Source organism: Numida meleagris, chromosome 4, assembly GCF_002078875.1.
Source record: "Numida meleagris isolate 19003 breed g44 Domestic line chromosome 4, NumMel1.0, whole genome shotgun sequence".
Lineage (NCBI taxonomy): Eukaryota > Metazoa > Chordata > Aves > Galliformes > Numididae > Numida > Numida meleagris.
In genome coordinates this window covers 11,087,927-11,107,033 of record NC_034412.1, presented here as the reverse complement: position 1 = coordinate 11,107,033, position 19,107 = coordinate 11,087,927, and the positions used below count along the sequence as shown (strand labels likewise).

The 19,107-nt window shown below is 40.8% G+C and overlaps 1 protein-coding gene across 3 annotated transcripts in view; it reads right to left on the bottom strand.

Moving 5' to 3' along the window:
- Positions 1-19,107, bottom strand: part of LOC110398530 (neuronal tyrosine-phosphorylated phosphoinositide-3-kinase adapter 1-like) — a 32,174-nt gene that overhangs the window by 6,865 nt on the left and 6,202 nt on the right. For 2 of the 3 annotated variants that reach the window (XR_002438450.1, XR_002438449.1), the window contains exon 2: positions 57-16,627. Coding sequence is in view for 1 of the 3 variants with exons in the window: in XM_021396252.1 (XP_021251927.1) it covers positions 16,524-16,627 (104 nt within the window). In the remaining 2 variants the exon portion in view is untranslated. The remainder of the gene's footprint in view (positions 1-56; positions 16,628-19,107) is intronic. The other variant, XM_021396252.1, reaches the window with a different exon arrangement.

Below are 19,107 nucleotides of genomic sequence, written 5' to 3'. Positions count from 1 at the left end.
ATTGTTTGGGCAGGCTACAAGAAGTAAAGCAAAAAGGCTTTCTGAAAGCCACTTACCATCCTCGGGGAGCAAAAGGTACTGCCTCCCTCTTCCCTCTTGCCTGTGCTCATACAGGAACTTCCAAACTCTCTTTCCCACTGAAACACTTGATGGTGCCTTCTCTCATGCACATGGGTCCCAGCCAGCTGGCCGGGAGGTGTCTCCAAGGTGCTTCCACTCAGGAGGATGGCTCCTAGGAGGCAGCTGTGTGCCATGGCTGCAGGTGGCAGTGGGCTACGCTAAGTAGCAAGAGTTAGCCCATGATGTGCTATCTGACAGTCTTAGCTAGATGTGGAGATCCTCTTAGCACACCTTCACAAAAGGGGAGTTGTCCAGTGTAAGAGTTCAGCAGGAATCAGGTTTCAAAGGCTCTGGGCACCGAGATCCTTGCCCATCTAATGCCAGCAGGAGTGTGCCCAACAACTTCAGGGGTCCAAGAACTTGACTACAGTTTGTTCAAACAAACAGTAAAAACCCTCCAAATGTTCTTAAAAGCCTTCTGAAAAGCATTTGGAAAATGACAAGGTTTCTGTTGCTAACTGTTAGCTATAACCATTGCACTGCAATTAAATGTTGTTACTTCCAGCGGCTGTAAAAGCCAGGAAGTGAGCGTAAAGCTACAGGCTACATCTGCCGCCATTCCTCTGGCACAATATTGACATAAAAGATGGTGTAATTTGACCCAGCCCACTCAGTCATTCACACAGCTCTGTACTGCTACCCAGCTCCCCCGTTACCGCTAAATTCAAAACAATTGGTTATTAATACAGAGGTGATTAAAAGTAACAGCATGTTCAGGAACACATAGTGTGTGCAAGGTGAGCTGTGAAAGCAGACACTCGCCATGCAGTCAGTGCATGGTAACGTTCCCAGGGACACCTGAGAACACAATTGCAAATTTGCCTCCGGAAGCATCCAAGGTGTTTTCTAGAAGTGTCCTCCCAGCCCCGCAGCCGCACCGCAGTGAGCCCTGTGCATTCCTGTACCCGCATTGCAAGCACAGGCACACGCCGCGCTAAGCGCCACACAGACTGCCCTCTCGCTTCCTTCACAAACTATTTTTAGGACACACAAGGAAACTTCCATTTTTTCCTTGAACTGGGAGGAATATTAACTGGAAAAGGCATAGAAACATGTATCAATGGCCTGTACTAAGCATATGTTTTTATAAACTTTGCTAGCAGTACATTTCTGATTGACACACACAACACACCAGAAATGGAAGAAGATGTGCGTTTTCAGCTTTCTCAAGAATTTTCCCCTTTATATTTCTAATTCAATGCAAGCCACTAAAAGCCAATTTTCTGTTTTTATAGAAACATCTCTAATGTTACTGGCACCAATCTGGAAATGAACACTTGCCAGTCAACCTGTCAATTCTGCTGTGGCAGAAATAACGTAGGTGTTATCACACAGTTTCGGCATCTTGGTGCTAGAATCCAGGTGATAATATTTTTAAGGATTGGGAAAGAATTCCATTTGCACAACAGTTTTAACAAAATATTTGTAATCTTGCACCGCATATTTAAAGGATTTCACTGACACCTGCTATTTCAACTTCTAAAACCGCATATGCATTGCATTTTAAGGCCATTTTAACATTTGGAGTTGCTGAGTTTAATGTTTTGATTTCCATTATTCTGTATTTCTAAATTTCTGGGAACATGTTTTCTTACAAATGATACCACTACAGAAAAACAAAACAAAACATAACTAGACTCCCTGTAAAAACTGTTCTACCACTTCATGCAGCTCCTGCAATTACACGGTGCAATATCGTAAGAGAAGTCTGGGCACCTTTTCTAAATACAGGAGTTGCTAAAAGACTTATTACATTGCCCTCTGTGGTCTGACTAATCCACTACTTAAAAGCAGTTAACAAGAATCTTTGGAACTCAAAGAATTCCCGAAGATTCAAGGTTATGAACAATTAACACATACCTAAAAATTAAATTAGCAAATAGTTAGTAAACCATCAGCACCTCTGACTCCAGACCTCCTGTTTCATGATTCATTGCTTCCAATTACTAAATGCCACAGCTACTTTGTACAGAATCAGCACTGCACACACTCCTATGCTTCAAGTTTTCTGGCTACCCTCAGATTATTGCTGAGGCTATCAATAAAGAAAACTTAAAGGATAAATTCACCATATTGCAGTTGGTTTTCATGCTGGCAGTCTCACTATAGATGTTCCTGATCTTGCATTAGTAACATATTTGTAACCTTCTATCCTTCTCATCTATTTTTTTTTTTATGCCAAACAACTGTCTGAAATGTACTGCTTGATTTGCTGTTAGGTAGCGCATCCTGTAAATGCTGGTATGCTTAAAGTAAGAGGCTGTAGAACAACTCATACTGGATACATTGTGTAAAGTTGTCTCATGCATCTCATTTATGCAGTGGATCATCACAAAGTGCATTTCTATTGAGATTACTTATGAAAAATCAAAGCTTAATGTATGCCTTTGCTAAGCAATAAATGTAGAACTCAAGCAACCCACCATGACACATCCTCTCGTTCACTGCAAAATAGAAAGAAAAATTCAATATTGTATTAGGTCAATCATAGGAGGCACAAAGGACAGAACATCCAGTCTTTGTGAGAGTTCAGTGATACAGAGACCTTGTGCTAACTGCATTGCAGTGTAACACTTTAAAGTCCCAGACTTCATTAACAGGTTGCTAACCCTGTCTCCCCACCTCCTCCTCTTGTTGAGAGTTGCTACTCCAACATGCGTGCCTTAACTGCACATCTACCAGTCTTAAAATAGAAGGATGGTTTGAAGCAGTGACCTCAATGACTACTGCAGCCGGCCCAGCCTATGACCAAGCATGTCCACAGTACAGAACACTCTTGCTCTAAATCATGGTAGTTTTGGAAAACTGTCAGGTTTTAAATTTCATGCTGAGATGAACAGCACCTCCTCCTTTGAGTTAAGATGTGGCACAGAGCAAGGAGAGCAGCTGGTGGGCAAGATCCTTATCTCCTCAAGATCCAACCCTCGCAGACTGCAAAAGCTCTTGTGTAGAAAGGAGCTGAAGGCAGCAGAGTACAAACTCAAGGTCATTGTTTCTTGTCATCCACTAGTGACCAAGGAGGACAGAAAAACTGAACTATGAATAAAGAAAATGAGTGGAAACAATACCAATACTTGAAGAACTAAGAGAAAGTGGACACTGTGGCCAAGTCTAAAGATATTTAAAAAGTGACATGGAGAAAACACAAAATCAATTAGTTTCCCCAATTTATTGGACATCATTTTACCCAAGCCAGAAATAAATGCATGAACTTCAGTACTCTTCCTCCTGATGCCAGCATTTGATTTAACTATTACCTTTATTGCCATGACAGCTGAAGAACTTCGCCACCAACTCTTCAGCAAAGCCACTAAGTCTTTGCATTTTTCTACTATTTTCAAGAAAATGGTCATAAGAATCATTTTAAATATAGTAAAAAATAATAATAATAATGTATTAAGGGAGAATGCCTCAGCTCTGAAAGGCCGCTCTCTTCAGATCTTCTTGTTTAGTATTCGGTGATCTAAGCGCACTAACCCCAATCTGAAATGCAGTTAATAGACAGATACTGGACTTACAAACTGTACTGACAGTTTCTAAAGAATCCATATTTGAGAGCCTTTCCCAGTATGCGATACTACATCTACTCCAGCCTCAGAGCAACATCATGCAATCTCATATATACAAGGAATTGCTAAATAATATAGTACCTAAATCTAATTTAATCATGATTTACTGACAGAGCTGAAATACAAGCAAGAAATTTAGACTGGCACATGAAGATTTTAGAAAGTGGGATTCACTAGGTGCAGTGGTTGCCATATGTTACTTCTGCTTTTTCTGTTTAAAAGGCAATCTCCAACTGGATGGCATTTGCTGATTCAGCGGAACACTGGTTTAGCATTAATTCACTGAGAAGACTGCAACAGACTAAACCTCTAACAGCAGTGTGCTGAACCACAGCTTCATTCGTGTGAACCCATGAACCATCAGGCAGAAGTGGCTCCAGCTGATGGCAGCAGCTTGGCTCCAGATCAGGTCTCCCCAGGAATTTTAAACACCCATCTTGTAAGGAATGGCTGAAGACAATAGGTTATACACCAAATATTCTACTCCATGTTAAACTGCACACACATATCCCCTGTAACATAAGAGAACAAATTGCCAACCAGCAAAAACCTGCTATTTCTCTGTGGTTTGTGTTTTAAAGTTCGGTGCAGAAATCAAGCAAGAGCCGTAATTTATTGTTATTATTTTTTAAATAATAATATTGCCATTGTCTTTTCTCATTTTTACTCCTTCATGTTGTGACTCAGATGTAAATTATACAATAGTTATTATGAAGCCCAGATACTAATTGTGCTTTTCCAGATTGTAAAAAAGAGATGGGCCAACGCAACCCAAGAGACCATTAATTACCATTGTCTTGAAAAGGCTTAAGATTGGTCTGCTGGACCATGCACACAAAGCTCGCTTAATGGGATATATCCTTTCCCCATCCTATTTTTTGTTGAGAAAAAGCATTCCTTGGACATTCCAGTTGTAGTTTATGAGTGAAATGGGAATTTGCCCTTGATGTGAGTGAGGTCAGAATTTAACCTTGTAACTGAATAGAAAAAAATGAAAAGGATTTTCTGTGACGTGATTCTGTTTGGGGTGAAGGTTCTTCATAACAGTGTCTCTGTCAGGCTACAAATTCCTTACTATTTCCTGCATAAGATCTGTCTTCTAAAATTTTTTTCTGAGTAGCTGCTGCCACTCTGCTGCAGTAACGTACTATGCACAGAGACTGGTCTGGCTGAACAATATAATATGATGATAAGACTAATGTTAAAGGAAGCAAATTTATCACTCTCAGGCCTCAGACAGAAACATATATGATTGTCACTGAAGCTCCACTTCAGTGAAGAACAAATACACACGCAACTGGAAAGTATGTATCAATTGACCCCTTGATTTACAGGGACATTCTGCTATGCAAGATAAGCCCATGCCCTTCTGGCTCAAGGCAAGTTAACTGAGCCTATATTCAGTTGTGTGGTGATTGAGTAAAGGTCCAGTAAACGATCGTTATCTGTTTCAATAAATGCCTAATCGACTGGCATTGTATGCTGCTGCAGACTGCAAAGCATAAGAGGCATTTTGAAACCATAGCTGACAAACCTTTTCCAAAATGTTCCTATTAAATTGATTCATAAAGTGTGATATTGAAACCTACTCCTAGAATTCACCTGCACTGGAGACACTTTTCTTTCCAGGCTGAGTAAGGCCCTTCTCTATCCAGTATTTATATGTGCAAGTCCTCTTTGTGTACAGAGTTGGGATTTGCTGCATGAGAGCCCGGTTGGGTAAGGGCATTTCCAAACTGAGTGACACCTGGCCAGCGTAAAATACAGTGAATCAAGCCTACAGAGCGTGGACTGTTATCCAGTATTTTTCAACCATAAAAAGCTGTCATGAAAAATACAAGTATCTTTGCAATTTTGGTTCTGTTATATATATCTATCTACTTACTGAAGAACCGGAAACTTTAAATTAGTAAAAATAATAATCTTTTAAAGATCTCATTTAAAATACATGACATTTTTATTTTCATCGTTTAACAAGACAAAATGAGGATAAAAGTAAGTTATCAAAAGTGGGTGCTGGCATTCATACTTCTCCATAGTTGGCATACACAGGATGTATATGAATAGCCACACATTTCTAGTGAAAGACTATGAACAAACGCACATACATATACATAGGTATATAAACATACTATACATACATACATGAGTGAATATACATATTTATGTGCATACAGTATACAGACGAGATACTATACAGGTACAGTAAGTGCAATATACTGTATAAGGCTATACAAACATCGAAAGATTCTGGTGAAATGGCAACAACCATGAGAACAAAGCTTGGATGGTTTGTGACAGTGCAGATGGTGGGGAAAACCTTGCTTTTCCATGTCGTGTTTTATGCATCAGACACACACAGTTCAAACAGAAAACATGGTACAATACACTCTGTTCATATACAAAAAAGGTAAGACAAGTGGGAGTGCATGGAGGTAACTGAAATGTGCACGAGCAGACAGAAAAGGTTGTTCTACACAGAGTACAGAATGGTTGGTTCATTTACAGAGAATGCCTACATATAAACCCATGCTTTCATGAATCCATGCCATTTTTATTTCTATTTTTCCTTTAAGAATATTATAAAATTCTTCCCCTGAGTTAAACATAAATACACACAGAAAAGGGAATAAAAGCAAATTGCATGCTTCTGTTTTTGTTCTTTAATTTTTTTTTTTTTAAACCAAGGCACAATGTCTTTAATAGTGGTTGCAACAGCATTTGAAATAAACTTTGCAATTGTTATTGTCCTGGTACTGTATCCTTCTTAATGTGACTAAGCTAATTGGTTGCACACAAAAGTCTCAGATCAAGTTCTGAAGTGAATTTACAAACTGTAGAAGAGAATAAGCAAATTTATGAGAAATGCCTTAAAGTGAGATTCTCTGAAGAGGAAGGAATGCTACCAAATGAAATTCTTTGTAGGCAACTTATGGATGCTTAGACTGAAATAATTTCACATAACTACACTATATATTTGTTTAATATTATGGTAAGTTTTTAATTGTTTTCAGTAGAACCATGTACAATGCTGTAGGAGCTGGAGATGAAGAACTTCCAATTAATTTTTAGTTTCTTGTTGAAGGCAGGATAGGACAGTGATCTCACTAATTCTGTTTCACAAGCTGCAGGAGGTATAGCTTAGTAACATTTGTTCTATTAAACATTAAGACTTTTAAGGCATTCATTTCTCCATCTCATGGACTAAGCCTTTTATTGGGAATATTAGTTCTAAATTTCTGTGATGAGGACATCACATTAATTTCTGCACCCTTATGCACAACTCTGGCCCTCAAAAAGAAGGACTGGCTGGAAGGGCTGCGCTTTGGCTGCTGTCCCCATGTCTGAGCCCTCTTTGCAGGGCTCCAGAGGCACGCAGCCATACAAAAGTCCTAAAAGAGAAGGCATAAAAGTGAGCCCTTGGGTTGCTGCCCTTCACTGCTTCCTTTCTTTTCATCTCCTCACTACTTTCTTTCCTTTTTGTTGATAAAAGCACTGCTTGTGCCCACGGTCTGCTTTGCCTTTAAGTACGCTGAGAACCTTCTTCCTTTCCCTCACAATCTAGGATGTACAATGGGTTAGACCTGCCTGTTTCCTTGTCCTCCTGCTGATGTTCTGAACATCTCAGTAGCTTCCAGGGGCTGTGAGTGTCAGTCACCTTCCAGGGAACAGCCACATGCATTGTGCTGCTTCGCCTGCCGCTTCCTTCCTCACACATTTCCCAGTTGAGCTAAGACTGTTTTTCAAACTACTGAAACACACTGTCCCAACTCAACACATAGATGAAATCTTCTCATGACTGCTCTCTCTTTAAAAAAGTAAATGGCCAGATCTGAAAAACTACCAGGTAAAGATAGGAAAAAAAGATGAGTGAAGTGAAAACTCCTATAAACACTGCATTTCATTCCTTCTCCAAATATTATTGTATTTGAAAAGTTTCAGCTACTAATGTGAGGGAACAAATCTCTTCTCTACTCTGCTGACAAGCTTACAAAACCCATCCAAGCACAAGAGATCAGAATAAGAGGATGCAGTATTCTGCCTCCTGCTCTCCTTCAATATATTGTAAATAATGCCACGCTGGAGCTTGAGGGGTGAAGAAAGGTATGCAGACAAAACATAGACCTGGTGCTAGAGACTGAAAGAACTGATCACTCTGCTACTGTGTCCAGCACCTTCCTTCTGCAGCAGTATACTTGCTAAAGCTGACGTGCTTCTCAACACGTCTCCTTTGCGTCCTATCCTAAAACTACATGTCCCAAATGGCTATGACAACTGACACCTTTGCAAAACCAGCAGGCACCTCAGAGAAGCACTGCTGCTGTGCAACCACAGACCTGTGTGCTGTGCAGTGCCCCCAGCAGTTCCATAGGTCTGCAGCAGCCCCAAGCTGGAGGGGTAACACGGAGCACAGCCATCAGATCCTGCTTGGGCCTTGGGGCCTGTTGTAGTTGCAGTGTGTGCCTGGGCTGCACAGCACGCACTTTCCCATGCTCTTCAGTCAGTACTTGGCAGAACAGGACCCAGCAATGCAGTGACCTGCTTCTGCTGCATGACCACACCAGCCAAATGCTGAGGAAAATGTTTTGGGACAGCAGCAGCAGGGCCGTCTGCCAACAGAAGGCGGCTTTGACACATTGGCTTCTTGTGCCAATCAGTCAAGCGTGCCTGGGAGGTGAGGGATGATGGATGCGGCAATTCCATCCCCTTCAAGGTTTGCATTTTCTTTTCTTTCTTTCTTTTTTTAATAAGAGTTCTCTGTTTGCAGTTTATATATTTAGAAACAATCTGCGTGGCTTTGGACCCATGCACTGACTATGTAAGACCAGATTCAGGCTGCAACATGCCATAATGCGATGCGGAGCTGCCCCTACAACATTAACATTCTCGTTGCTGCTCTCATCCAACATGTTGTCAGTGTATTTAGCTGGACTGACGACAGCAGAATTCTTCCTTCGTGCGTGCAGAATATTTGTCCTTGCAGGGAAAGGAAAGGATGGGCTAAAGTAATCCACGCGCTCCCTCTGGCGGGCACGAGGCTCTACTGCGCCTTGTGAACGCACCAGCATAAGCTCAGAAATCCCAAGTCCCCACGGTCCTTGGTAAGCAGACTCCCGTGGATCAGAATGACTTGGATTTTCACATTCGCTCAGGCCAAACTCTGGTCAAATCCAGCATCACAAGGTAGAAGCGGGGACACTTCACATGCCATTAGCAAGGCTGTGCCAGGGGTTTCTCTGCACTCTGCTCTGGGTTCTTCCACACCTGCCCATCCACACAGGTGGGACTCGGAGGCTTCTTCCTCCCAACCAGTTGCAAAACTGCCATCACAAAACTCTGTCTGTGACTGTATTTGTTTTCTCCTAAAAAGACCCTGACAACTTCTCCACGAGTGGCACAGGGTCCCTCCATGAGAGGCACATTTGAGAAACAGACACCATTTGTAATTTTTTCTAATTAAATTTACCTTGTTTTCTGATGTAAGACATGCAAATACATGTCACGACATTAGTGGCTTATAAAACTGAATAAATCACTGTCAAAGATACAGTGGATTTTATTCCATACATTTTTTTGCACTTTCTAATTTCACAGTAAACCAAAGCTTAAGCAATTCCTGACAGTCGAATATGTACCAGTCTGTTCCCCTCTACAGCTGCTTGCTCTCTCATCTGTTACACTGGGCTTACAAAACCTTGGACAGGATTTGTTCTACACATTGTCTACACATATAGGGACTTTATTTACAATACTTAGACAAATTTATTATGGACATTATTTATGATTCTTAGATGTTATTGTGGCAAATCCTACTGGAGAACATGAGGCAGGTTTTGGAACTAGTGACTATCCCAAGCCTTATTAAAAGTGATGGTTAAACAGAAGGAGTAATTAAGTCCCTTTTACTAAATAGCTTCATAAACTACCATCCAAAGCAATAAATGGCATATATAAAGTGCAGACCAAAATCCCACAGGACTTCTGATTAGAGTGAGAGGCTAAGGGGCTGCTCCCACATTGTGGACACACATTTTGAATGAAGAAAAACTTCAAGTAGCAAAAAGGAACAACCACGGTCCTGGCTCTAGGAGCATACAGACAGATCTCAAAGGCACTGCACTGTCTGAAGGGGAACATCTGTTATCTAAACACTGGGAAAAGAAAACGATCATTGTCATTCCATGAATTGTTCTAAGTGTTTTGCTATCCTACATCCGAAATGCACGGTATAGTTCCAAAAATTTTGAAAATGAGATGAAAAAAGGAGAGACAGAAGAGCCATACCAGAGTGGTAATTAGCACTGTAGCTTGATACTTCTTTTGAATAGGAATTTGGTACTGTGTCTCACCCGAGACCTTTAACCAGCAGCCCAGGGTGATCCTTAATTTCTCTCTGGCCCAGGGAACAGGTGTGACAGAGATTGGTTCTGTCATTGTAAAACCCCTGCACTATTAAAACGATAAAAGCAGAATCATTTGGGTTTTGCGTTTCTTTCAGATGGCAATTCTTCAAGAACTACATCCAGCAAGGATTTACAGTACTGAAGGATGGCACTCATTTATGCTATTATCAGGTACTAATTCTCTCACTAGTGCACTTTTTTCCTTATGTTGCCATTTTGCTGGTGTTCAGACAGGTTGAAGGTCTGCAGAGTTCTCCATCTACCAGCAATTACTGTATTTTTCATAGACTGGAATTTTTTAAAAAAAAAACAACTGCGGTGATCAGACAGGGAACGGCATGGATTGTCATTTGTAGATGCTCATTTTTCAGCAGCAGAACCTGTTAAATGGGCAGTCAGGCACCTGGCTCTGCTAAGAGGCTGACAAGTGCGAGGTGTTTGCTGACTGCTTTGAACTCTGGTACAGTGATGCTGGGAAAATTGCAACTTTAAGCCGAGAATAATGGAAGAGCACAGATGTATTGTTTGTGCTTGGAGTAATAGAGAGCCCATATGCTTTCAGACACAATTACCAACTAAAGCATGATAATGCCAAGTCATTGGGGAAGTTTTTTGTCTAGGTGCCTTCAAAAATAATTACAGCTGTAATAGTAACTATTTAACCTTCTTGCATTCATTCATTAAAGGGTGAACACAATGCTTATAAAGCATACAAGGACTATAATATGCTTTGTATACACAACTAAGGCCAGAGACATTAAGAACTGGGTTTGTGATACTTAGTTGACCCAGAACAGCATTATTCATGCACTGAGGCATGAGACAAATACTGAGCTGCAATGCTTGGGAGTGCTCCGTAACTGTTAAGATTCAACTCTAAATTATTTCTCCTAAGTTTTGTGAATTTCTTTCAATGAGCTCATACTGCACTTAAACCACAGAGCATTGTTCTAGGAACGTTTCCTCAAGAATGTTCCCTCAAGCTGCGGAATTGGCCCCGCTGGGTCTCGCCACCGCCAGCGCCGAGGGCCGAGCGGCCCCGTGCCGCAGGGGAAGAGACGCGGCCGGGGGCCGCCAGGCGGCGCCATGAGCTCGCCCAGCGCCGCGCTGGGCAGGGCCGGGCCTTGCTGGACCGCACCGGGCCTCGCTAGGCTGCAGCGCGCCGGGGCCGAGGAAGCCGGAGCCTCGCGGGCAGGCCGCATCCGGATCCACGCCCAAGGCGCGGGCCCTGTCATGTAACAACGGTAACCTCTGTAACCTCTGCCTGAACAATGAACAGCGAGATACAAGCCACAGAGGTGTAAAAATGCAACAATGTGTCTCCTTGAAGAGGAGAAACCTTCATAAACGTCTTTCAGATGCAGATTTAAAGCAGTCATTCTGCTTTCTGTCTCCTTACTTCATGTGCAGAAAACAGAAAACTACAACAGAAAAACCCCGATTTCTTGCTTTCAGGACTCTGCAAAGCCTGGATTTTCACTTCCTGGAAACAGCTTTGTTAGCGGGTTCAAACACCAAACATAAGTATCTGAATTGTTGCCCATCAAAGACACAAACACAGTATTATGGAGTGCCTTCATTTGGTGCAAGACGGTAACTACACAGCGGCGTCCGTGCTGTGAAGAGGCTTCTCTCCCCTTTGCAGCACTGGGTTGAGGCAGAGCAGTCAGTGAAGGCCGCTCATCTTCGGGAACTGTCTGTCCTGGTGTCCCTGCCTGGGCGCTCCATGCTGTGCCCCCTGCTGGGGGGCCGCCAGGGCAAAGAAACACAGCCCCAGCCTGCTGTAGGCTGAGGCAGATACCATGGAAGCAGTGAGCTGAGCCACGTTAAGGGGGGAAAGGCCACAAAAAGCTCAGTGCTGATTTTATATGTTTTCTAGCCTTTTCTTCAACACAAGTGAAGACCCTTTAATTCATAGCTCTTCATGTATTTTTATTCCTTCTGCTGACTTATTCCTTCTAATCTCAGGATGGTGTCCATATTTAACTTTCATCATCACTTTAAAGTTTAAATCTTCTTTCCTTGCTAAAATTGGCAATAGGTATCATTGCCCAGACCTCCCAACAGGAAGGCACCAGGCCTTGCAGGCATGCCAGCCTTCCAGAGGTGAGTACAGCATGCCACAGGGAGACAGCAGGAGAGGAACTAGAGTGCTGCCTTCCCACTGAAAAGCAAGGAACTAAGGGGCAGCATGAGGAGAGGCTGCATGTTTGCAGATAAGTACACAGCTTTGTGGAAACATCTGAAAAGAGGCTGTGCTTCAGCAGAAAAGCTGAAATACGGCCATCTAACTACCAGGAGTTTTGTTATCGAAGGGTGTGTTTTCTCTCAGGTTGCGGATCTCATAAACACACGGATCATTCCTTCAGGATGTGTTGTTGTAACATGCACTATTGTGCTCATATGCATCTTAATAAACATGACTTTCCAACAGCTGCCTACATCTTAATGAAAATAAATTTCACTTTGCAAAATTCATTTGCAGCAAAGAAGTCTAGAGATAGTTACGTTGGTTCCTTTTCCTTAAAATGGAATTAAGCCTAGCAGTAACCTAGATGGTTTTATGCGCATTAAGAATATAGATTTGAGATGCTCTGCTATCCAGCAGAGGGATTTCCACAGTGTAGGCTGCTTGAAACATTTTCCTCTTTTGTAATGAGTGTGCTCAGTACACATATTCTGCATATGACAGGGATTTTTGAACCCATCCATAGCATGTAACCCTTCCATACCCTGAGATGAAGATATGGAGGATGATAGGGGGCAGGGAAACATCACTGTATTGCAGTGGTATCTGTGGCTCCAAATCTTGCTTACTTTGCACACGTGAACCATTTTTTTCACTACTGGTGTGCTTTGACATGCCTGAGCATTTGCCATTGCAGAATGAAACACCTCAGCATGCCTGATATAAAAGTCTTAGGCATGAGGCTCAGAGGTTACAGCAGTAAGGGAGATCATTTATTTACCAAGCCATCCTGAGACTGTATTTAATTTCTACTTTAGAAATCTCACATAATGGTTAACTTCTACTGATCTCTGTCTCCTTGGGTAGAAACAAAAGACTGATACTTGTCTGCACTTCAGTATAAAGGCCAAATTCAGATGGACTTCCACTGTTTCTAGTTTTATCCACATGTTTCTTGATGTCTAAGATCAAGATGTAACTTTCTTTACTTTCTAGAACATTTTCCCATTCCCTGTAGCTCTCTTTACAGGGGATCACATTCTATGATACATAGAACAGTTCTCCACTGCTTACATTCTCCTCTTCAGGATACATATTTATATCAGGATATGCATTTAGCATATACAGCTATTTGTCACTTCTGTAGCTCAAAAATATTCTATGCTACTGCCATATTTCAGTTTTACACTCTCCAGTTGTCTTCCTTTTCTACTTCCTTAATTTCTAACATTTTGTTCTTACACAGTTAATAACTCCAGTTCCAAGATAAACTTTTTTTTATCCTTCAGTTTAAATGGAGTCTATTTTTTTACTTAATCCAAGGTTACTTCCAGCAGCCATCTTTCAAAACCCCCTTGCCATTTACCAGACATAATATAGAACAGCATGCTTCCTGTCTGCCTCTGCTTGTCTGTAACTTGCTCTGTAACTGCTGGGGACGACTGCACTACAAATTTCTAAATGTTCTCCAACAGAGATCAGCCACATAATTCATCTCTGCTTATAAGCCCTTTCTTTTTAAGTAATGTAACGCTTACAATCCATATGCCATAAATATGTTCCATAAACATTAGCTAGTTTATCCTTACAGCTCCTATACCAATAAACAAAAAAGAATTTAAGGCATACAGGAGTTAAATGTCAACAGTTACACAACTAGCCAGTATTTGACTGGAATTAAGATTTGTTTTTTCTTAATTCAGACCTGTCTTGAATTACTACGCATTCTCACTATTTACACGAATCATTATGTAAGAGCTCAAATAAGTTAAATGTTTTGGAAAAACGTTAGTTTGGGATCCTGGAAGATTTGAGAAAACCGATCAGTCCAGTAAGGTGCCCTTTCCCAGATGTACTCCTCAATCTTGTATCCCTGTGTGAGCATCAGCTGTGTCCATCTCAGCTCAGAGGCGAGTAACAGAAAGCATCCTCTTCTTTCAGAAAGACTAACTGCTGATTATGATGTAGTTAAGGAAACCAGTGTCAATACAATCAATAGCCACAGCACACAAAAACAAATACCCTGTATGCCACAATTTGTCAGACTCAGAATGGGCTAACGACCCAGGCATTTCCAAACACATTTCACCCATCATAGATTAATTGCACATTAAGATAGAGCGGGCAGATAAAGAAAACAATTGAAGCAATGTTTGCATATGCCAAAGAGATAATGAGACTTCTGTCTTTCCCCAGAACCGGGGTCAAACCACACCTTTACAAAATTATGCATTCATAATAAATGGCAACTTAATAGATTGAGAGTAAGCAGTTGACAACTGGAGGGCAGTCCTGAGGGCAGAGACAGTTTTCACCAGATTTGTGGTTTTTCATGAAGACACGCCCATACCATACACACATTGTTCAATTAACAAGAACACCTTCTACAGTCACTTGAAAATTCCTCTTATCATCTTTGTTCTTTTCTTCTGTATGAAGTGAAGTGGAATTTTCCTCCACAGTTTCAGTGAACCCTGGCTGCAGCTTCTAAGAGGCTCATTATCTCTTCTATCACATCAGCTTCTGCTTTCAAGGCTTATTGTTTAGCTCTTAATATGAACTGAGAGACTAAAATGCCTTCAAAACACCCAAGGTGCCTTTGCACTGAATAACCAGCAAATCATCATGTCTGCTGTGAGACCTGTTTTATGAGAAAACATACACTATTTGAACACTGGGGATACTCAAAACCTTCGAAAGTAAAATTACCTTAATTTCTTCCTCAGATTAAAAAAAATACTTAGTATTTAAATGGGTTATCATTTTAAATCTCTGTTATGGTTTTGGTTTTATGTAAAATATGTTTCAGAAACGTGCAATGCATTGTGTCCAGCAGGACTCAAAACCAGTACAGTTTTGCCAGTCAAATAATATCAACCAGTATGGATTAGGCTATGCAAATATAACCTTCCTAACAAGTACTTTGCGCTCTGGGTTGAGTAAATTGACCTTACTCTTCTGTTTTCTGCTTTGGCCAGGAGCTTCTCACCAAGGAGCAACAAGGAACCTACAAAGGGAATTAACTGCAAAGTAGCCCCAAGGAAGTTTACCACTGAGATCTCATTGAAGTTCAGTAGGATTATGGGGACTAATTCCCCAAAAGCCAATCAAGAATTCACCATCTAAATAAGAGTGCTTGCGTGTGTTAGCATACATATATATATGTGCACATATATACATGTATGTTTATGTCTGTATATATGCACACCCTCACTCATATACAGCGATGTGCAGTCCCATACACGTACACACAAGTGACACAATACTGGAGTGCTTGGAGCTTGACAGAAGCTATTCACATGATGTATAAGTGAAACCTTTTCTCTCAATTACTACTCTCAGCAGTTAGTTCTGTCAAACTAATAATACAGGTCTGTGCAGTGAAATGATACAGTATCAGTATTAGCATATAAAATAAAGGTAAGTATAGGTTTCTCACGTCTTTAATTCTTTTCTGTTTTCTCTCTATTGGATAAATTTGCCAAACACTTCAATTTCTTTTTCAAGGGTCTGTGTAGCATCATTGTTTTTGATGGGGAAAAAAAAGTATATCTGGTTAAAATACAAGGAAGATTTACCCCTCTGGTTCAGTTTTTGGTTCTTAACAATATACAATAAATATAACTACAGCAGACTATTTAATAGTCCTGTAAGTTTTACATGGCCTCTAGCTGAAGAGAGTCTAGCTGCCTTAACTAAATAAAACAACTTGCTGTAAGAGCAGTTTTCAGGACTGTGTAATACAATCATGCACTGAGCTCAAAACAAATGTAAGACTGGCACAAATATTATAGTACAACTGGGAGACGTCAAAGGTATGTACAAGTCATTGACAAACATTGGTGCAAGTGCTTTAGACAAGACATTTAAAAGAAATTTACACTTAAACATAGATTAAATTTATCAAAGTTTGATAAATTTTGAAGACAGTAAAAAAAGTACAGAAAACATGAAAAAATAAAAAATCCAGCCAATTCATACAGTACAGTTTTACTACATTTATATTACAGAATGAAGACAGAAAAGGATACAAGGAATTAAGGGCAAAGAAAATTCTACTGGCCATACCCAGTGGAACTTCGTTACCAATGAGAGATGCGCACACACAAATGCACGCACACACAGAAAATAAAGACAAGAAAACAAAAACTCATCTACTGTAACAAATGAAAGACACAGAGGTGAGAAACATTTGGCATATTGCAGCACATGAAGTCATTCCCGATTGGCTAATGATGGTACCTGGCTCGGCTGAAGATCACTGGCTTGCCTGAGCGGAGTAACAGATGGAGGAGGCACACCTGATGTGGATGCAGACCGACCTAATCTGCAACTTGCTTTAGGCTCTGGGAAAGAAAAGAAAAACCAATGAATGGGAAGCTGGTTACTGCTGCATTAACTAAAACATAGTGCACCCAAGATTCCCTTGAAATGGGGACGCCAGCCTTGGATTCTAGTTAGTCTTGGGCATTTTGCTGGATCATGAAAAGCTGGGCTCAGAAGAAGGGGGATTAAGACGGAACCCACTGCATGTCCTGGTTTCTTTCCTTTCACTCTAGTGTCTCTGAAACTGAAGTATAGATTATAAAACAGCAAACAGACTGGAAGCATATCAATAAGACCTTGTTGCCCTCCTTTTAAGGAAATAGTATATAAAAACAGTGAGGATACCATCGTACTTGGGGATTTGGAATGACACCAAAAACTCTAGGAAATGTGATGGCAGTGACTTTAAAGACAGCGCAAGAAGAAAGGAGATAAATGAGAAGTTCAACAGTGCCAAGTTCCCCAGAACTGAGATGATTACAGAAGCTTTCAACTAGAAGAGAAAGTTCAATTCCAGAGAAAAACTGGACAGAATATACATGGTTATTTCATTTTCCTTCAGTTGCACATGAAGGCAATTCTCAGAGGGCTCCCCACTGGCCTCCAGTGCAGGTTACTTCTGTTAACATACTGACATGAAGCTGATCATGCAGCTCAGGAGTCCTGGAAGGTTTGCATCTGAGCTACGCTGACACCGGTGTGCTACCCAACAGCGTTCAGCATCCCATATCTTGTCTAGAAAAAAACATCTTTTTCTAAGAAAAGAGTCTGCCTGTTTCTGCTTGTGGAAAGTTGTTGTCCCTGTGCTTCCTATTTATGACTGAGGAGACAAATCCTTGCAACCAAGACTTTTGGCTCAGCTGAATGTGTTCATTCTCCTCATGTTTGTAAGTCTTCCTCCTAACCCTGCACCAGTCTTTCCTATTTAGTGGGTAAACACTGAGACCAAGGACACTCACACACAGCAGATGCACTTTGTACAATCGTAGACTTTCAATTTTTAGCTGAAATGATAGTGCTTTAACATGAATAACAAGTAACTATTATACCATGCCTCCTCACAATGGGTTGAAAGAATTTCTCCTATTCAGTCTCACATTTTCAGGAAGAAAGGAAAGATTTATGCCTTCTGCAATCCAGGTTTAGGAAGTTTGCCTTTGAAGACTGTCTTTTGCTTCTGTCTCTCTGAAATATACTTTCTAATGTCATATTCACATTGCTGCTTTATTTCTGCATATTTTGTATTAATATCTCTCTCCTGTGTGGATCTGTAGGATCATCACTAGCCAGTGGTTGGGCCAGTGTTTGAGAGGAATAAAACTGTCCACCACATGTCTTTAAGGTCACTTGGTGCATCTTGGAAACTTGAGGACAGCTGACAGATCATGCCATCTACCAGCAGTGTGCTGAAATGTGTCCTTCCCGTTGCACTGATGCTTTTTTATTGTTGTCTTAAATGCTTATTTTTATAGGAATTCAGAATTCAACAGAGTGTGGAGAAGAGCTATCCACTTAAGCTGAAGCACTTAGACCAGTGAAAGCATCTATCTGTATGGGTGAATATTCATCAACTAAATATTAATAGGTTGGTTAACATCCAGCTGGCTGAGCAGCAAAAATACTTATGCTGTTTGACGAATGCATTATTCAATTCACTCATTCCTAGTCAGTCTGTAAACATACCACGAGTCAACACGGCAATAAGCACATAGAAAGGAGCAGAAAGATCTCCCCCATAACCTTACATTTTGTACATAATCTGTTGTTTTGCTTTTTTTGGATTTGGGTAGTTATTTCAAGGGTTTGATTGTATTTTTGTTCACATTTCACACCGCCTGTGTGCCAGATAGCTGTTTCTTTCAGTAACACAAAGATAACAATGGGTCTCTCTTCCCTCCTGGAATTTTTCTGGGGTTTCAGAGAGAGCAAGAAGAGGGATTTTTGGTAATTATTCCCCTATTGCTAAGTAGAGGCTCTGTTTTTGCTGTGACAAGCAAAATCAGACACTCAATGTGTCAAAAACTCCAAGGTATTGTCTGCCATTGCTTCTGAGTTGTTTTCTTTACTTTGGAAAAGCAGAGAGCAGTGTCATAATTTCCCATTTGGATATATGTGCAACAGCAAGAGATTACCGTTTCCTTGCCAAAGAGATTCCTTTTATCTGGCATCAAAGAAATAAAATCTATCACACACAGATGAAGGATTACTTCCTTTATCTCCCTGTAATATATTTTACAGTATTAAGGAAACTATTGCAATTTCCATGGTGATCCTCATCAAGATCAGTTTCAGAGACTGTTCTATCTAGATACATATTTTTTTCAGTTCAAGCAGTTAGGTCATGCAGTGAAAGTGAAATGGTTTCTTTAATAGCCATTCCACCGGTCTCTCCGGGAATATTTTTAGACCAAATAAATACTTTGTTCTACTCTAATTAGTGCACTGAGTAACGTCTTCACACTGCACACTACTGTGGAAAAAAATCCTTAAACACTGTTTA